Source organism: Bacillus rossius, chromosome 1, assembly GCF_032445375.1.
Source record: "Bacillus rossius redtenbacheri isolate Brsri chromosome 1, Brsri_v3, whole genome shotgun sequence".
NCBI classification, from domain to species: Eukaryota; Metazoa; Arthropoda; class Insecta; order Phasmatodea; family Bacillidae; genus Bacillus; species Bacillus rossius.
In genome coordinates this window covers 4748497-4761683 of record NC_086330.1, presented here as the reverse complement: position 1 = coordinate 4761683, position 13187 = coordinate 4748497, and the positions used below count along the sequence as shown (strand labels likewise).

At 36.5% G+C, this 13187-nt stretch overlaps 1 protein-coding gene across 1 annotated transcript in view; it reads left to right on the top strand.

The window, feature by feature from the left end:
- LOC134528616 (uncharacterized) overlaps nt 1–11395 on the top strand; it is a 61247-nt gene extending 49852 nt beyond the window's left edge. Inside the window, exons 20-24 of the mRNA XM_063362368.1 lie at nt 602–764; nt 1925–2100; nt 4862–5015; nt 8175–8304; nt 11100–11395. Coding sequence (XP_063218438.1) covers nt 602–764; nt 1925–2100; nt 4862–5015; nt 8175–8304; nt 11100–11265 — 789 coding nt within the window. The 3' untranslated portion in view covers nt 11266–11395. The remainder of the gene's footprint in view (nt 1–601; nt 765–1924; nt 2101–4861; nt 5016–8174; nt 8305–11099) is intronic.
- Nucleotides 11396–13187: the final 1792 nt, after the last annotated feature.

Below are 13187 nucleotides of genomic sequence, written 5' to 3'. Positions count from 1 at the left end.
CATAACATAATGAGCATCACTACCGAGTTTCAAGTCTGCAGGACATACACTTGAGAAACGGATAATTCTGATTTTAAATTCCCCCCCGTTGATTGCACAATCTCGATGCATCAAGACTACACATCAGCAAAAAACTGGCACGCCAATCTTCAGCTTTATTTTGTGGTTAAGGCAGGTAACCCCTAGGCAAGACGTGACTGACGCACCGAACGATAGTGCGTTACAAATTCAAAGCTCCACCATCTATTGACGAAGTTCCAAACTAAACTGTTATCAGCGACTCTAGTTCGCTAGCAGCCGCGAGCTTCACTAAGCGGATGGGTTTCGCCAAGGAGAGGGATTAGAAGTTGCCAGACCTTACTATATGACCGTGTGTCAGACATTGAGAAATGACACAAACCCAGTGTTTGTGTGTCTATGACTTACATCCTATGAATCCACCCTTAAGGGATAGTATTTCATAATTATGCAGCCTGTGTCACTCTCCGGACCAAAATCATGTCGATCCCTAGCTCCGTTGCTGCGGGAAAGGACAAACAAACAAACACACTTCCCCATGTATAACATTAGCAGGTAGTTGTGTACCACCCATGTCTGGCAGGAGCTGCACGGAGCGATACTCGACCAGTTCTTCCCCAGCCACGAGACTGGTCCAGAGGCCTTCCTGCCAGACTCCCCCAGACGGCTGCTGGAGAGCGGTCTCTTCAGCAAGGTGCCCTTCATCACAGGGGTCACTTCGGCCGAGGGGAAGGTTTACTTCATCGGTAAGCTCATATTCATTTCATACGGAATATAATCTCTTTTACAGTGCTTTTCTACAACGCGAAAGACGCTGTATCTGTCAGAGATGTTGTTTATTCAGGGAAAAAAATAATCATGCTCTATATTTGTGGAATGAACTAGTTAAATGTGCAAGTTTGATAAAAAAAAATTTAAGGTAACTTTAGAGATGCTTAAGAACGTACGCGTTTCTGTATGTCCAAACAAGCAAAAATATGAAATATTTTTATTTTATTTGTGGTACTTAAAATACATTGTAATTGTTTGAAATTTTCATGCGTAGAGATTATATTTTTTTTTACATAATAGTGAATTATTTTATTGTTAAATAATATTTCTAAAGTTTAATGATTTAGAAATTGAAAACAAAATAGCTGCGATTTAGTTACTTCTAAAACAGTTGGAAGCAAATACTTTAGAAGTTTTTAATATTATCATTTTTTTTTTGTAAATTATAAAGTGGATGGCAGTGTACTTAGGCACGGTTTTTAACGAGCCGAAATCTTGAAATAACTGGAGATATCTGATATTGCATATAATCCTGTGTTTAGATAAATGATCGTTCAAATGGCTAGCCAGCACTGTTGTTACAGTGGAATAAATTATTTATATCCCTTTAAACCACGCACAAAACTCTTTCCTTTGAAAGTAAAAAAAATAATAATTTTCCCCAAATAATTTTGTTCATTATTTCAATTATAACATCTATTATTATACAATAAGTTACATAATCTCCATCTCTCTATATATTTACATAAAAAACAAAGGACACTAAATAAATCAATTAAATACCCTAAAAGCAGGCAATAAAATAAGTTGTTTTTTTCACACAAAATATTAGGCACAGAAAATTTTGGGTGACAAAGATATCTACTGCATAAATATTTTCGGTTTATATTTTTCTAATGTTTTTTTAAAAAAGAATATCTACGTTAACACTTTTTTCAAAGACGATAACGAATTCTTCTTTATTTATTTTATCCGAAATGTATTTAGTGTGGATGATTTTATACTTAATTTTACTGTCTAAGAGACCAATGGCAAGTGCTTATGGAAATAACGTAACAAAATATCACACTGTCTATGCTTGATTAGGTATCGGGCTGAAATTAAAAGTAATTAAAAAAAGTATGTGTGTTTACAGATACATTATTGCTCACGAGGTTGTCTGACGTGGACAGGAACTTCACGTCAGTGCTGCCAATGGAACTGTCCGATAACCTGGACGTCGAGACGTGCAACGAAATCGCAAAATGCGTGAAAAAATTCTACTTCGGCGAGAAACCTCTGAATAAAGATACAGTTGCCCAGTTTATCGACGTAAGTATAACTAGAAGTGCATTTGTTTGCGCATTATCTGGCAATAGTTATATTTTAGAGAAGATTAAGTAAATATTCACCTTTTTTGTTATCATCTATCAACTAATCATACCACATAAACTCAATATATGTTTAATGAAAAAAAAAGAAAACAAAATGGGTTTAATGTACTGGATCATTGTTGTCACTGAAAAATAAATCATTTGCTTGAGTCATAATTTTTTCACGGCAGCAAAAACAGTATAGTTACCACTACAACATTTTTTATAATATAAACAATAGTTGTAAGGTATTTTGTACAGCGAATGTAATTACGAGTTTTTGCAAAGAAAATTTTTTAGCAATGTATTTAAATGAATCTATAATGTACCAAAGTATATTTAAAAGTACATTTAAAACAATACGGGATAATTATGTATGATATAGCTGGATCGAGAAAAAAAGTAACATAATTACTATACCTACGAGATGCAACAATTAATACTGTAGGGGACTACGCATAGTTAAATATCATTAATACTAAGATGGCTTCACATGATGTAACACAGTATTGACAAATATAATTGCATACAGTAATCTATTATAACTTGAAGATTAGGGTTAAAATGACATAATATTGTTCAAATGCAATATAATATTACATTACTAGGAGAGGCCGTATTAAACAGCATATCAGGGTAAAACAACGAATAATCATATTAGGTGATAAATTATCGCAAACACATTTAAGGTCATCAAATATATGTTAATAAACAAGGTTGCTTCCAAATTTTATGGTCTGAGAAAATACCTTCCTTTTACATAGATATTTTTTCAACTTTATCTAGGACGAATTATAATGTTGTAGTTGTGGTCTCATACTTTAAATATGAAACTGTTAAAACTAAAACAAATTCATATCAGTGTTATTTCACTGAATCGTGACAATTTTAACAGTATTACACTGAGGGTGCACTCACTCAGGCCATAAAGCTGACGAGGCTTCAAGTGAAGAAAAATGCTGCAGACATGAACAGATGGTCCCGAGAAACAGCGCAGTAAGCCACGATCTCTACTAACAACCAACTCGAAGGGGTTGTCAAACATTGATCGAAATTGTTTTCAAAACATACTTTTGTTTTACTAATAACCAGCCAGATTTGACTACAATATAGGTATTTACATGGGATACTCAGACAAGTATTTTTTATCTCATTTTAATTTCCAAACTAATCTTGAAATGTAAACTATAAACTTAAAGAAAAGTGTAAATCCAATGTAGCACATTTATTCTCCCATCAGGAGTAAAATTGTCGGCTATTTAGCAATGAAAGTTTCTTTGTAACTTATTAAAGTTAAACGATCCGAGACGCATGCATTCTGTTGACAGTAAATATGAAATTGTAGCAGTTACCAGTGATGTAAGTGGTGTGCTCGCCCGGGGTGGAAACTACATCGGGCCACAATGAACAATTAGAATACATTACTATCAGCTCTGGCGGCATCCAACAGCAGAGTGGCGCAGTTTGTAACCTCGTGCAGTAAGGCATCGTTCACTTCGGGAGGGACTGGAAGAGCGAAGCAGAGCAGGTGCCAAGCAGCAGCATGTGTCGACAGCAGAGTAGGACAGTTTGAAACCATGTACAGTAAGGTATTGTCCACCATGGTAGGGGTGCCAAGTAGACAACAGAGTGACGCAGTTTTTAACTTCATGCAGAATGGCATAGTCCATGTCAGGAGGGGATTCATGAGCGAAGCAGAGCTAGTGCCAAGCAGCAGCATATTTAGACAGATTGGTGCAGTTTGTAAGCTCATGTGGTAAGGCATCATCCACATAGGAAGAGGTTACACGAGCAAAGCAGAGTGAGTGTCTAGTGGCAGTGCGTGTCGATAGCATAGTGGCACAGTTTCTAACCTCTAGTAGCAAGGCATCATCCACATTGAGAGGGAAGCACGAGTGAAGCAGAGCAGTTGCCAAGTATCAGCCGGTGTCGACAGCAGAGTGGGGCAGTTTGGAACCATGCGCAGTAAGTCACTGTCCACGATGGTAGACCAAGTAACAGCACGTGCCGACAGCAGAGTGAAACCTCATGTACTTAGACATCATCCACATAGGAAGAGGCTGCATGAGCGAAGCAGAGAGAGTGTCTAGTGGAAGCATGTGTCAACAGCAGAGTGGTAGAGTTTGTGAGCTTGTGTAGTAAGGCAAATTCCACATTGAGGGTGCCTAATGAGTATACCTCCCTATTGCTTCTGCGATTGGCTCACAGCTTATATAAAAGGCTCTGCTCCAATGAAAAAACTTTCAACCAATAAATTATCGAATCGCAAGCATCCCAACTGACAGGTCTCTCGAGTCAGTAGCCAATGATCAAGATGTATTTGCCCGAGTAGGTAGGGGCTTGTGGAGTCTATCCTGGAGGTCATTGAAACCGCGAATTTTTCCAGTCCCTACTAAAGAGTAAAAAATTTGGGAATTCATTTCGCGATAGGCTAAAATACAAATAGTTATACCTCAGTGCTGCCTCTGCTATTGGCTCACAACTCACCTGGAGGACTCTGGGCCAATGAGAAACACTCAACCAAAGCTGTGTCGAATCACAGGCTGCTACGTTGGGACGTCTCACAAGACAGCAGCCAATGAGTGGGTGACATTTGCCCGAGTGTGTAGAGGATAGTGGAGTCTATCCTGGAGGTCATTGAACCCGCGAATTTTTCCAGTCCCTACTAATGACTAATGAGCGAAGCAGAGCAGGTGCCGAGTTGCAGCGCGTGTCGACAGATGCAGTCGGACCTGGAGTTCGTGTTCCCGGCCCACGAGGCGGCGAGGCGGCACGCCCAGTGGTGCCAACCTGCCGCCACCTTCGCCTACTTGTTCGACCACAGCAGCGCCCCCGGGTTCGCTTTCATGAGCACCGCCGTCGACCAGGTCCCAGGTGAGTCCACGCAGAGTCTCTGGTCCCTCACGTCCTTCATCGCGTGAAGCTTCACTTGATGTGAGCTTTCGGACATACGCCATTGCTAAGCACATGAACCTATGTCTGTAGAAGGAAACTACAAAAAACACAAAAGACAAAAACACAAATTAAGCATAAAATTGCTGTTGTCAACAGGATATAAACACCACATAATATTCCATAACAGGAATATGGTCAAAAAACAAAGAAACAACAAGGATAATGGACTAACAGATCGGAAAAAAACCACAAATGATGACAGCACAAAAATATTGAACCCAAAAAAATTCAGCACTAATGTTGAAACGACACAAAAACACGACAAAACGAAAAAACGAAACAAAGACAATAGTTTTCTAAAACAGAAACAAGCGACGTTTCGGGAACTGCTATCTGCTCCCGTCCTCAGGCAGAGACGCACATGGTACGAAAACACAGGTTTTTAAAAACTATTGTGTTTGTTTCGTCTTTTCGTTTTATCGTGTTTTTGTCTCGTTTCAACTGTTGTGCTGAATTTTTTTGGGTTCAATATTTTTGTGCTCTCATCATTTGTGGTTTATTTTCGTTATGTTAGTCCATTATCCTTGTTTTTTCTTTGTTTTTTGACCATATTCCTGTTATGGAATATTAAGTGGTGTTTATATCCTGTTGACAATAGCAAATTTTTTGCTTAATTTGTGTTTTTTTTTTTGTTTTGTGTCTTTTGTAGTTTTCTTCTACAGACATAAATGTGCTTAGCAATGGCGTATGTCCAAAAGCTTACATCAAGTCTAGCACTCCCATTGCACAAATCTTTCAAAGATAATACGCGAAGCTTGCCTGGAACATTGTTCCACCCGCAGACCTTTTAAGACACGTTGGTTTCATGATCTACCTTATGAATTCCGTGCCGATGTACATTCGAGCAATATGTTTCTACTACATGAAAGAGCATTCCTCACACAGAAACACTTTTGGACAGTTCAACAACAGCTTTTAGTGTGATAATTTATTGAACATTCTGATGCTATCTCTGAATTCTGGTTGCTGCTACCCTAGGAACTTATTACAGAACAATTCTGGCAATTCACAATAAATTAAAAAAAAGGGGTGTGACTGTGTCTTGGACACGGCCGTGTGTTGTACGTGAATATGTGTACGTAACAGGTAATATTTTCTATACAAAATATAAAATACGCTATTTTATGTATGTTATAATCATGTATATTTTTATTTTAGCACCATATATATTCACTGTAACTATTTTACACTAACGTTTTATGTATGCAATCAATTGATTTTGACGAGAGCTGACGATTGAAACCTATACGAACGTCGTAGCTTCTCCAAGTTATATTAAATGGAAATCTAAACGCAGCGAAATGACCTCAAAATGGCGGCGCTTCCCTCTCCTCCACCGCGCGGGATGCGTCACAGTCCTCACTTACCGTAACGAATTCTTTGATCCTTTAGCTGTCCAGTGGCGTAATTAAATTTTGGATGGAGATCATAGATATGTAGCTGTGACACCAAACTGTATCCCCCGATTTTGTTATCATTCGTTTTTGAAATGTCTCCCACTATAGAAGCAATTCTAAAGACGTATTCACGTCAAAACTTAGCACGAACTTCATACATTAATATTCGCACAATGTGTTAATTTTCTTTAATTGCAGAAATTTGTATTGCCAGGAACGTCAAAATGCGGCATGTTTTATATATATGTACACTGAATTAGTTATACGTCAATGTTCAGCCTCAACCATTGGTCTTTGAAACATAAAATTTGTGGAAAATATTCATTTCATAATGTAGACTACAACCAAGGAAGGATTTTTGTTAAACTAAAACCTTTAAAAGGTAAAAACACGTTTCAAAATTTTTACGGGAAAACGATGTGAGATTTTAGTATTGACTCAAAACTTCTCAAAAGTAGCGTAAAACATAATTAACAGTTAATAAGTAACAAATATGCTCAAATGTGTTGAAAAAGGGAAGTAGGCCTAATATTTTGCAATGGAGTAAAATTGTTACATACACAAAAAATAGAAAATGTAATTTTAAATTTAAATTATATAATTTATATATATTTTACATTTTGGTACATGCTAATTTAAAAAATACATATACTGTAAGTAAAACAAGAATTCTAGACAGATAATGTCGTCGGTGAAAGCCAGTGTCTATAAACCCAAAAAATAATTTTAACTAAATTAAATACAGGAAATAGCTTGGCTTCTGAGTTGTAGCCGCGTCCTTGGCGAATAATTTACCGACGTTTCGGTCGACATTTGCAGTCACCATCATCAGGGAGCAGTTACCTAGTAGCAGGTAACTGCTCCCTGATGATGGCGACTACAATTGTCGACCGAAACGTCGGCGATTTACCTAGTAGTAACTAACTGCATCCTGATGATGGCGACTGCAATGTAGACCGAAACGTCGGCGAATTATTGCCAAGGACGCGGCTACAACCCAGAAGCCAAGCTACTTCGGACGATGTCCGTGAAAGCCTGCGAACATTATAAACTAAATACACAGTCGCACCTGTGTTTTCGTACCATGTGCGTCTCTGCCTGAGGACGGGAGCATATAGCAGTTCCCGAAACGTCGCTTGTTTCTGTTTTAGAAAACCATTGTGTTGGTTTCTTCTTTTCGTTTTGTCGTGGTTTTGGTTCGTTTCAACTTGTTGTGCTGAATTTTTTTGGGTTCAATATTTTTGTGCTGTCATCATTTTAGGTTTTTTTTTTTTTTTTTTCGTTCTCTTCTTGTTTTTTTGGAAAACTATTGTGTTTGTTTCGTATTTTCGTTTTGCTGTGTTTTTGTCTCGTTTCAACTGCTAAGCTGAATTTTTTGGGTTCAATATTTTTGTGCTATCATCATTTGTGTTTTTTTTTTCGTTCTCTTAGTCCATTGTTCTTTGTTTTTCTTTGTTTGGTGACCATATTCCTGTTATGGAATATTGGAATATTATGTGGTGTTTACATCTTGCGACAGCAGCAATTTGTTGCTTAATTTGTGTTTTTGTCATTTGTCTTTTTTGTAGTTTTCTTCTACAGACATACATGTGCTTTAGCAATGGCGTATGTCCAAAAGCACAACAAAAAAGTTGTTGTTCGAGCTGCACATAGAGGACATGTGTGTGTATGTGTCGCGCAGGCGTCGTGCACAGCGGGGAGCTGCCCTACCTGTTCCACGGGTCCATAGGCCGCAGCTTCCCGCCTGGGTCGCCCGACGCGGAGATGAGGAGCAAGATGGTGAAGCTGTGGGCGCAGTTCGCCAGGACAGGGTGGGTGCAGTGTCGACACTCACCACGTGTGACGTCACCCCTAGCTGAAGACTACGTACAAAAAAGAATGGTTGTTTGTAAAGTCGGTTTACGGACGACAGTTTAACGTGACAACGTCATAACAAAACATTGACGACATCGGCGCCAGCGTACAATGAGCGTACCGAGACACAGCACAACGGGACAATGCGCGTAACGGGACACTTTTTCATGCGTGTAGCCGGCGTTCATCGATTTTTTAGACGTTGTCATGTCAAAAATTGGAAACTACAATTGCAAACATATCCATTTAAATCCCTAGGACTGAATTTGAATTGTATTGAAAACAGATGTAAAAATAATAATATAAATTCTAATATCATTTTACTTTAAAAAAAACAACTAAAAATCCCAAAGGCCCTGGAACTTAAAGAAATAATTTTCTCAGATAAATAAAAAATTTAAAAAAAATTAATCATTAACCACTATATTGCTTGCCTATATAATTGTTACATGTTAGCTGTGAAGTTAAAAAGTTGAAAAGTTGATATTTTAAAAGATAATTGTGGTGATACAAGTTTCGTATCTAAAAAAAGGGGGTTGTCTGTAAAGTCGGTTTTCGTACTATAATTTTACGTGATAACATCATAAGAAAACATTGTTGAAAAATTGCATACTTTTTAATTTTCAAATATTATTATTATAGGTTTTTTGCAAATTTAATTTAAATCAATTGTTTTAATATAATCACGAATAATTAGTTAATAAGCCCACCTCAACCTTTTTGATATTATAGAAGATTTTTTTCTCGCACGGTGGTTGGCCGGTACTTGCACGCTCGGCTCAGGCGGAACGTGACAATGAGTCATGCTTTTTCGTGCGTGCAGCCGGAGTTCATCGATTTATAAGATGTTATCACGTCAAAAAAATAGAATCTAGAATTGCAAATATATCCATCTAAATCCCTAGGAAAGAATTTGAAATATATTGAAAACAGATGTAGAAATAATCCTTGAAATTTTAATGTTATTCTCAACGCCCCTGAACTTAAAGAAACAAATTTTCTGAGATAAATAATTATTTAAAAAACCAATTACTTAATAACCACTATATTGCATGTTAGCTGTGAAGTTAAAAAGTCGAAAAGTTGATATTTTAAAAGATAATCGTGGTGATACAAGTTTCGTATTTAAAAAAATGACCATTATGACATCCCCGCGACTGTATGAATCATCATTGCTTTACTACCCTCCAAGGTTAAACCACACTTCATAATTAATTTGACCCGAGAATTGCTTGGTATTTTTGAAAATTTGTAAACTGTTTTTATTCATTAAGTATTTTAAAAATTATAACATTTTGGTAACCTTTTTCTTGATATTGTTTTAAAACTGTCACAAAATTATGGGGGGGGGGGGAGCAAATTTGTCTAGATATGACAATTAATTCTATACATTAATACACCGTGGCCAAAAAAATGGGTTGTTTAGTCAATAAAATATTAATCGTTTATGATGTGTTGGATTTCCAGAATCAATTATGGTTTTAAAATGCGATAATATTGCCTTACTAAACAAGCCATTAGTACAATAAACCTAAAATCTCGTTGAATAATTTTTTGAGTAAATGTGGGTAGAAGTAGCGAATAGGAAAGCCAAGGACAGGCTGATGGCTGAGGTACGATGTGCACATCAATGACCGACCCTCATTACTTTACGGCGGCCATCTTGGATGACCTTGACTTTGACTATGACCTTGACCTTTTACATTGACCTTGACCTTTGAATTTTACCTTGACCCTGGCACCAGCTTGGATTGCGCCTTTTTTGAATCCCACCATTTTGAACTCTGCCATTTGGTTTTCTGGCATTTTGTTTTACCGCCATCTTGGAATCGAATGCCCCACTCCATAACATCGCACTTTTCATTACGGCCACCATCTTAAAATCTGTGATTGTTTATGCCAGGACAATGGTAGCATTAAAAATATTAATTAACAAAATTTAATTAATACAATTATAATATAAAAACACGATTCCGCCATTTACTTATGACATAACTATTCCAAATTTCAGTACGGTAGCCACATTAAATTCTGCCATCTTGAAATATACACATTCACGCATTATATTGATCTATGTTCATTACAATAATTATGTTGATTAAAAAAATTGGTTGTCTGTAAAGTCGGTTTACGGACGATAGTTTAACGTGACGTCATAAAAAACATTGATGAAATGATTGCATACTTTTATGAATAAAATTGAATCATTTTTATTGAATTATCACTATTTTGTATGGATACAAAGGAGTGAAATGAAATCAACAATTTAATTGATAAAATTACTTTTATTTGCACTCATTAATTCAAATATGTTTATTACTTTAACGAAGACATTATTTTAACTATAACTTTTATACATGTTTGCTATTTAACTTATTCCAATCTGTGTTATTCTGTTAAGGATAGGACGATGATAGGAAAAGTAGGAAACGAATGGGAGTGTTTCAAGTTTAATGTGCCTCGAAAAAGTCAAATCGATGGTTGTTCCAATCGAGTGGAAGAGAGATAGATGCAGCGCAAGCGTACAATGAGTGTAACGGGACAATGTGCGTTAAGGTTCATGTTTTCGTGCGTGCAGCCGGCGTTCATCGATTTATTAGACGTTGTCACGTCAAAAATATTTGCTTTTCTCATTCTAAAGAATTAAAATAAAGGTAGTTAAATTAATTCCTCTTTATCAGGCAACGATACTGCGATGTTGCACAGTTATTTGGTATAAAACAGTTGAACCAAATTACATGCTTTGTTTCAGGAACCCGTCGAGTGATGTCGTGAACGTCACTTGGACTCCCGTGACCACAGATAAACAAAGCTACTTGAAGATAAACAGAGGGTTCAAGATGGAGACTAACATGTACAGGCGAAGGATGCAGTTCTGGGAAGACTTGTACAGGAAATATCTGCCCAAGAAAAAATAGTGTTGTATACATTTGCAGTTACTCAAAACTGGATGTCATTTTATGTGACGTGTACTTAAAAAAAATTGTTATTGTTTTTGTATCATCAACGACATCGCGATATTCCCAAAAAAAAATATGTCAAAGAAAACTTATTTTCTTATCTTATTTTTTTTTATGAAATATCCTAAACATGTACTTTATTGCTTGAATTGAGAGCAAAATATGAAACCTTGTATTCTCTTACAAAACACAAATCTCTGACCCAAGATTTTTTTTGGGACATACGTTATTTTTCAAAATTACATCTTGGTCATGCTGTATGCCCTAAGAAACCTCAATAACATCTTGGTAATACTGTATGTCCTAAGAAACCTCAATAACTTACAAAAAAGTGGAATATACCAAAAATATTAACACGCAAACGCACAGAAAACAAGCTAAAGTCAACTGATGTAAAAAAAAAATAAACATCACAGAAAATTTCACGGAAGGATTATTCAAAAAAATTTATAACTGCACAGACCAACACAGTACAACGACGAGATAGTAGCAACGAGGTAAAAAAATAAATAAAGACAATAAAACTATCTTTGACAAAACAGCGACAATCAGAAGAACCCAGATATGACACTAAACAGATAATGAGAACAACGCAACGACAACACAAAGACATACAGGTGAAACGAAGGGATGTGGCAAACAGATATTGTGGACACTACAACGACGACAGCACAGACCACATGTTTTTCCAGTGCCCTCTATCAGTTTGTCTGTGCCTGTTACCAAAACCTCGCAACTGTTTCTTAGGAAGCCTCCTGTGTTTGTCCAGAATATCTGTGTTGTCACATCACTGGGTTACGCCTGTGCGTTTCTTTGTTTTCGTCGTGTTGTCTACATTATCTGTTTATCCTCATCATTGGGTTCATCTGTTTGTCGCTGTCCAAGGTCAATTTTTGGGTTTTATTTACTGTCCTTGTTCTTACCGTCTCTCGTCGTAAATCCGATGTGTCCGTGTGTGCTGTAATTCTAATAATTCCTTCCTGGAATATTCTGTGCTATTTATGTTTTTAATTTTTTGACATCGGCTGATTTTAACTTTGTTTCTGTGTTTGTGGATTTATTTTTTGACGTGACAACGTCTAATAAATTTATGAACGCCGGCTGCTTGCACGAAAAAGTGTCCCGTAACGCACATTGTCCCACTACGGATGTCCCACTACGGATGTGTCCTGTTATGCTCATTGTACGCATGCGTGGCATCTCTCTTCCACTCGATTGGAACAACCATCGATTTGACTTTTAAATCATATTTTAGTTCTTTGAATTATTAATATTATGTAATTTAAAGATCGTCCACCGATTTTCAGCACAATCGGTACGGTTATTTAAAAGTAATGTTGAATATTCAAATACGTTTTAAAACTTCCACAACACAAAACAATATTTTTATATATACCTGTATAACATCTGAAACAATTATTTCCAATATGGCCTCGTGGCCGTGCGATTAGCAACGCTGACTATTGTAGATTTCATTTCACTCCTTCTTTGTATACATACAAAATAGTGATAATTCAATAAAAATGATTCAATTTTATTCATAAAAGTATGCAGAGGTAGATTTTATCATACAAAATATAGAAAAATTTTAAAAAAATTCTTCCTCAAAGAATATAATATTTTTAATGCCTAAATGGCTTGGTTGCAAAAACCTATTACCTACGGCTCAGTCTCAGGCCGAATATGATTTTTCATTTTCTTCTGGATCAATAATTTTATCAATGTTTTGTTATGACGTTGTCACGTTAAACTATCGTCCGTAAACCGACTTTACTGACAACCAATTTTTTGTATATTCATCTTTTTCGTTCGTTATTGAGGTTTCTTATGACATACAGTGTAACCAGAAATGGTTTGTTTCAAAAATAATGTAGACTGGA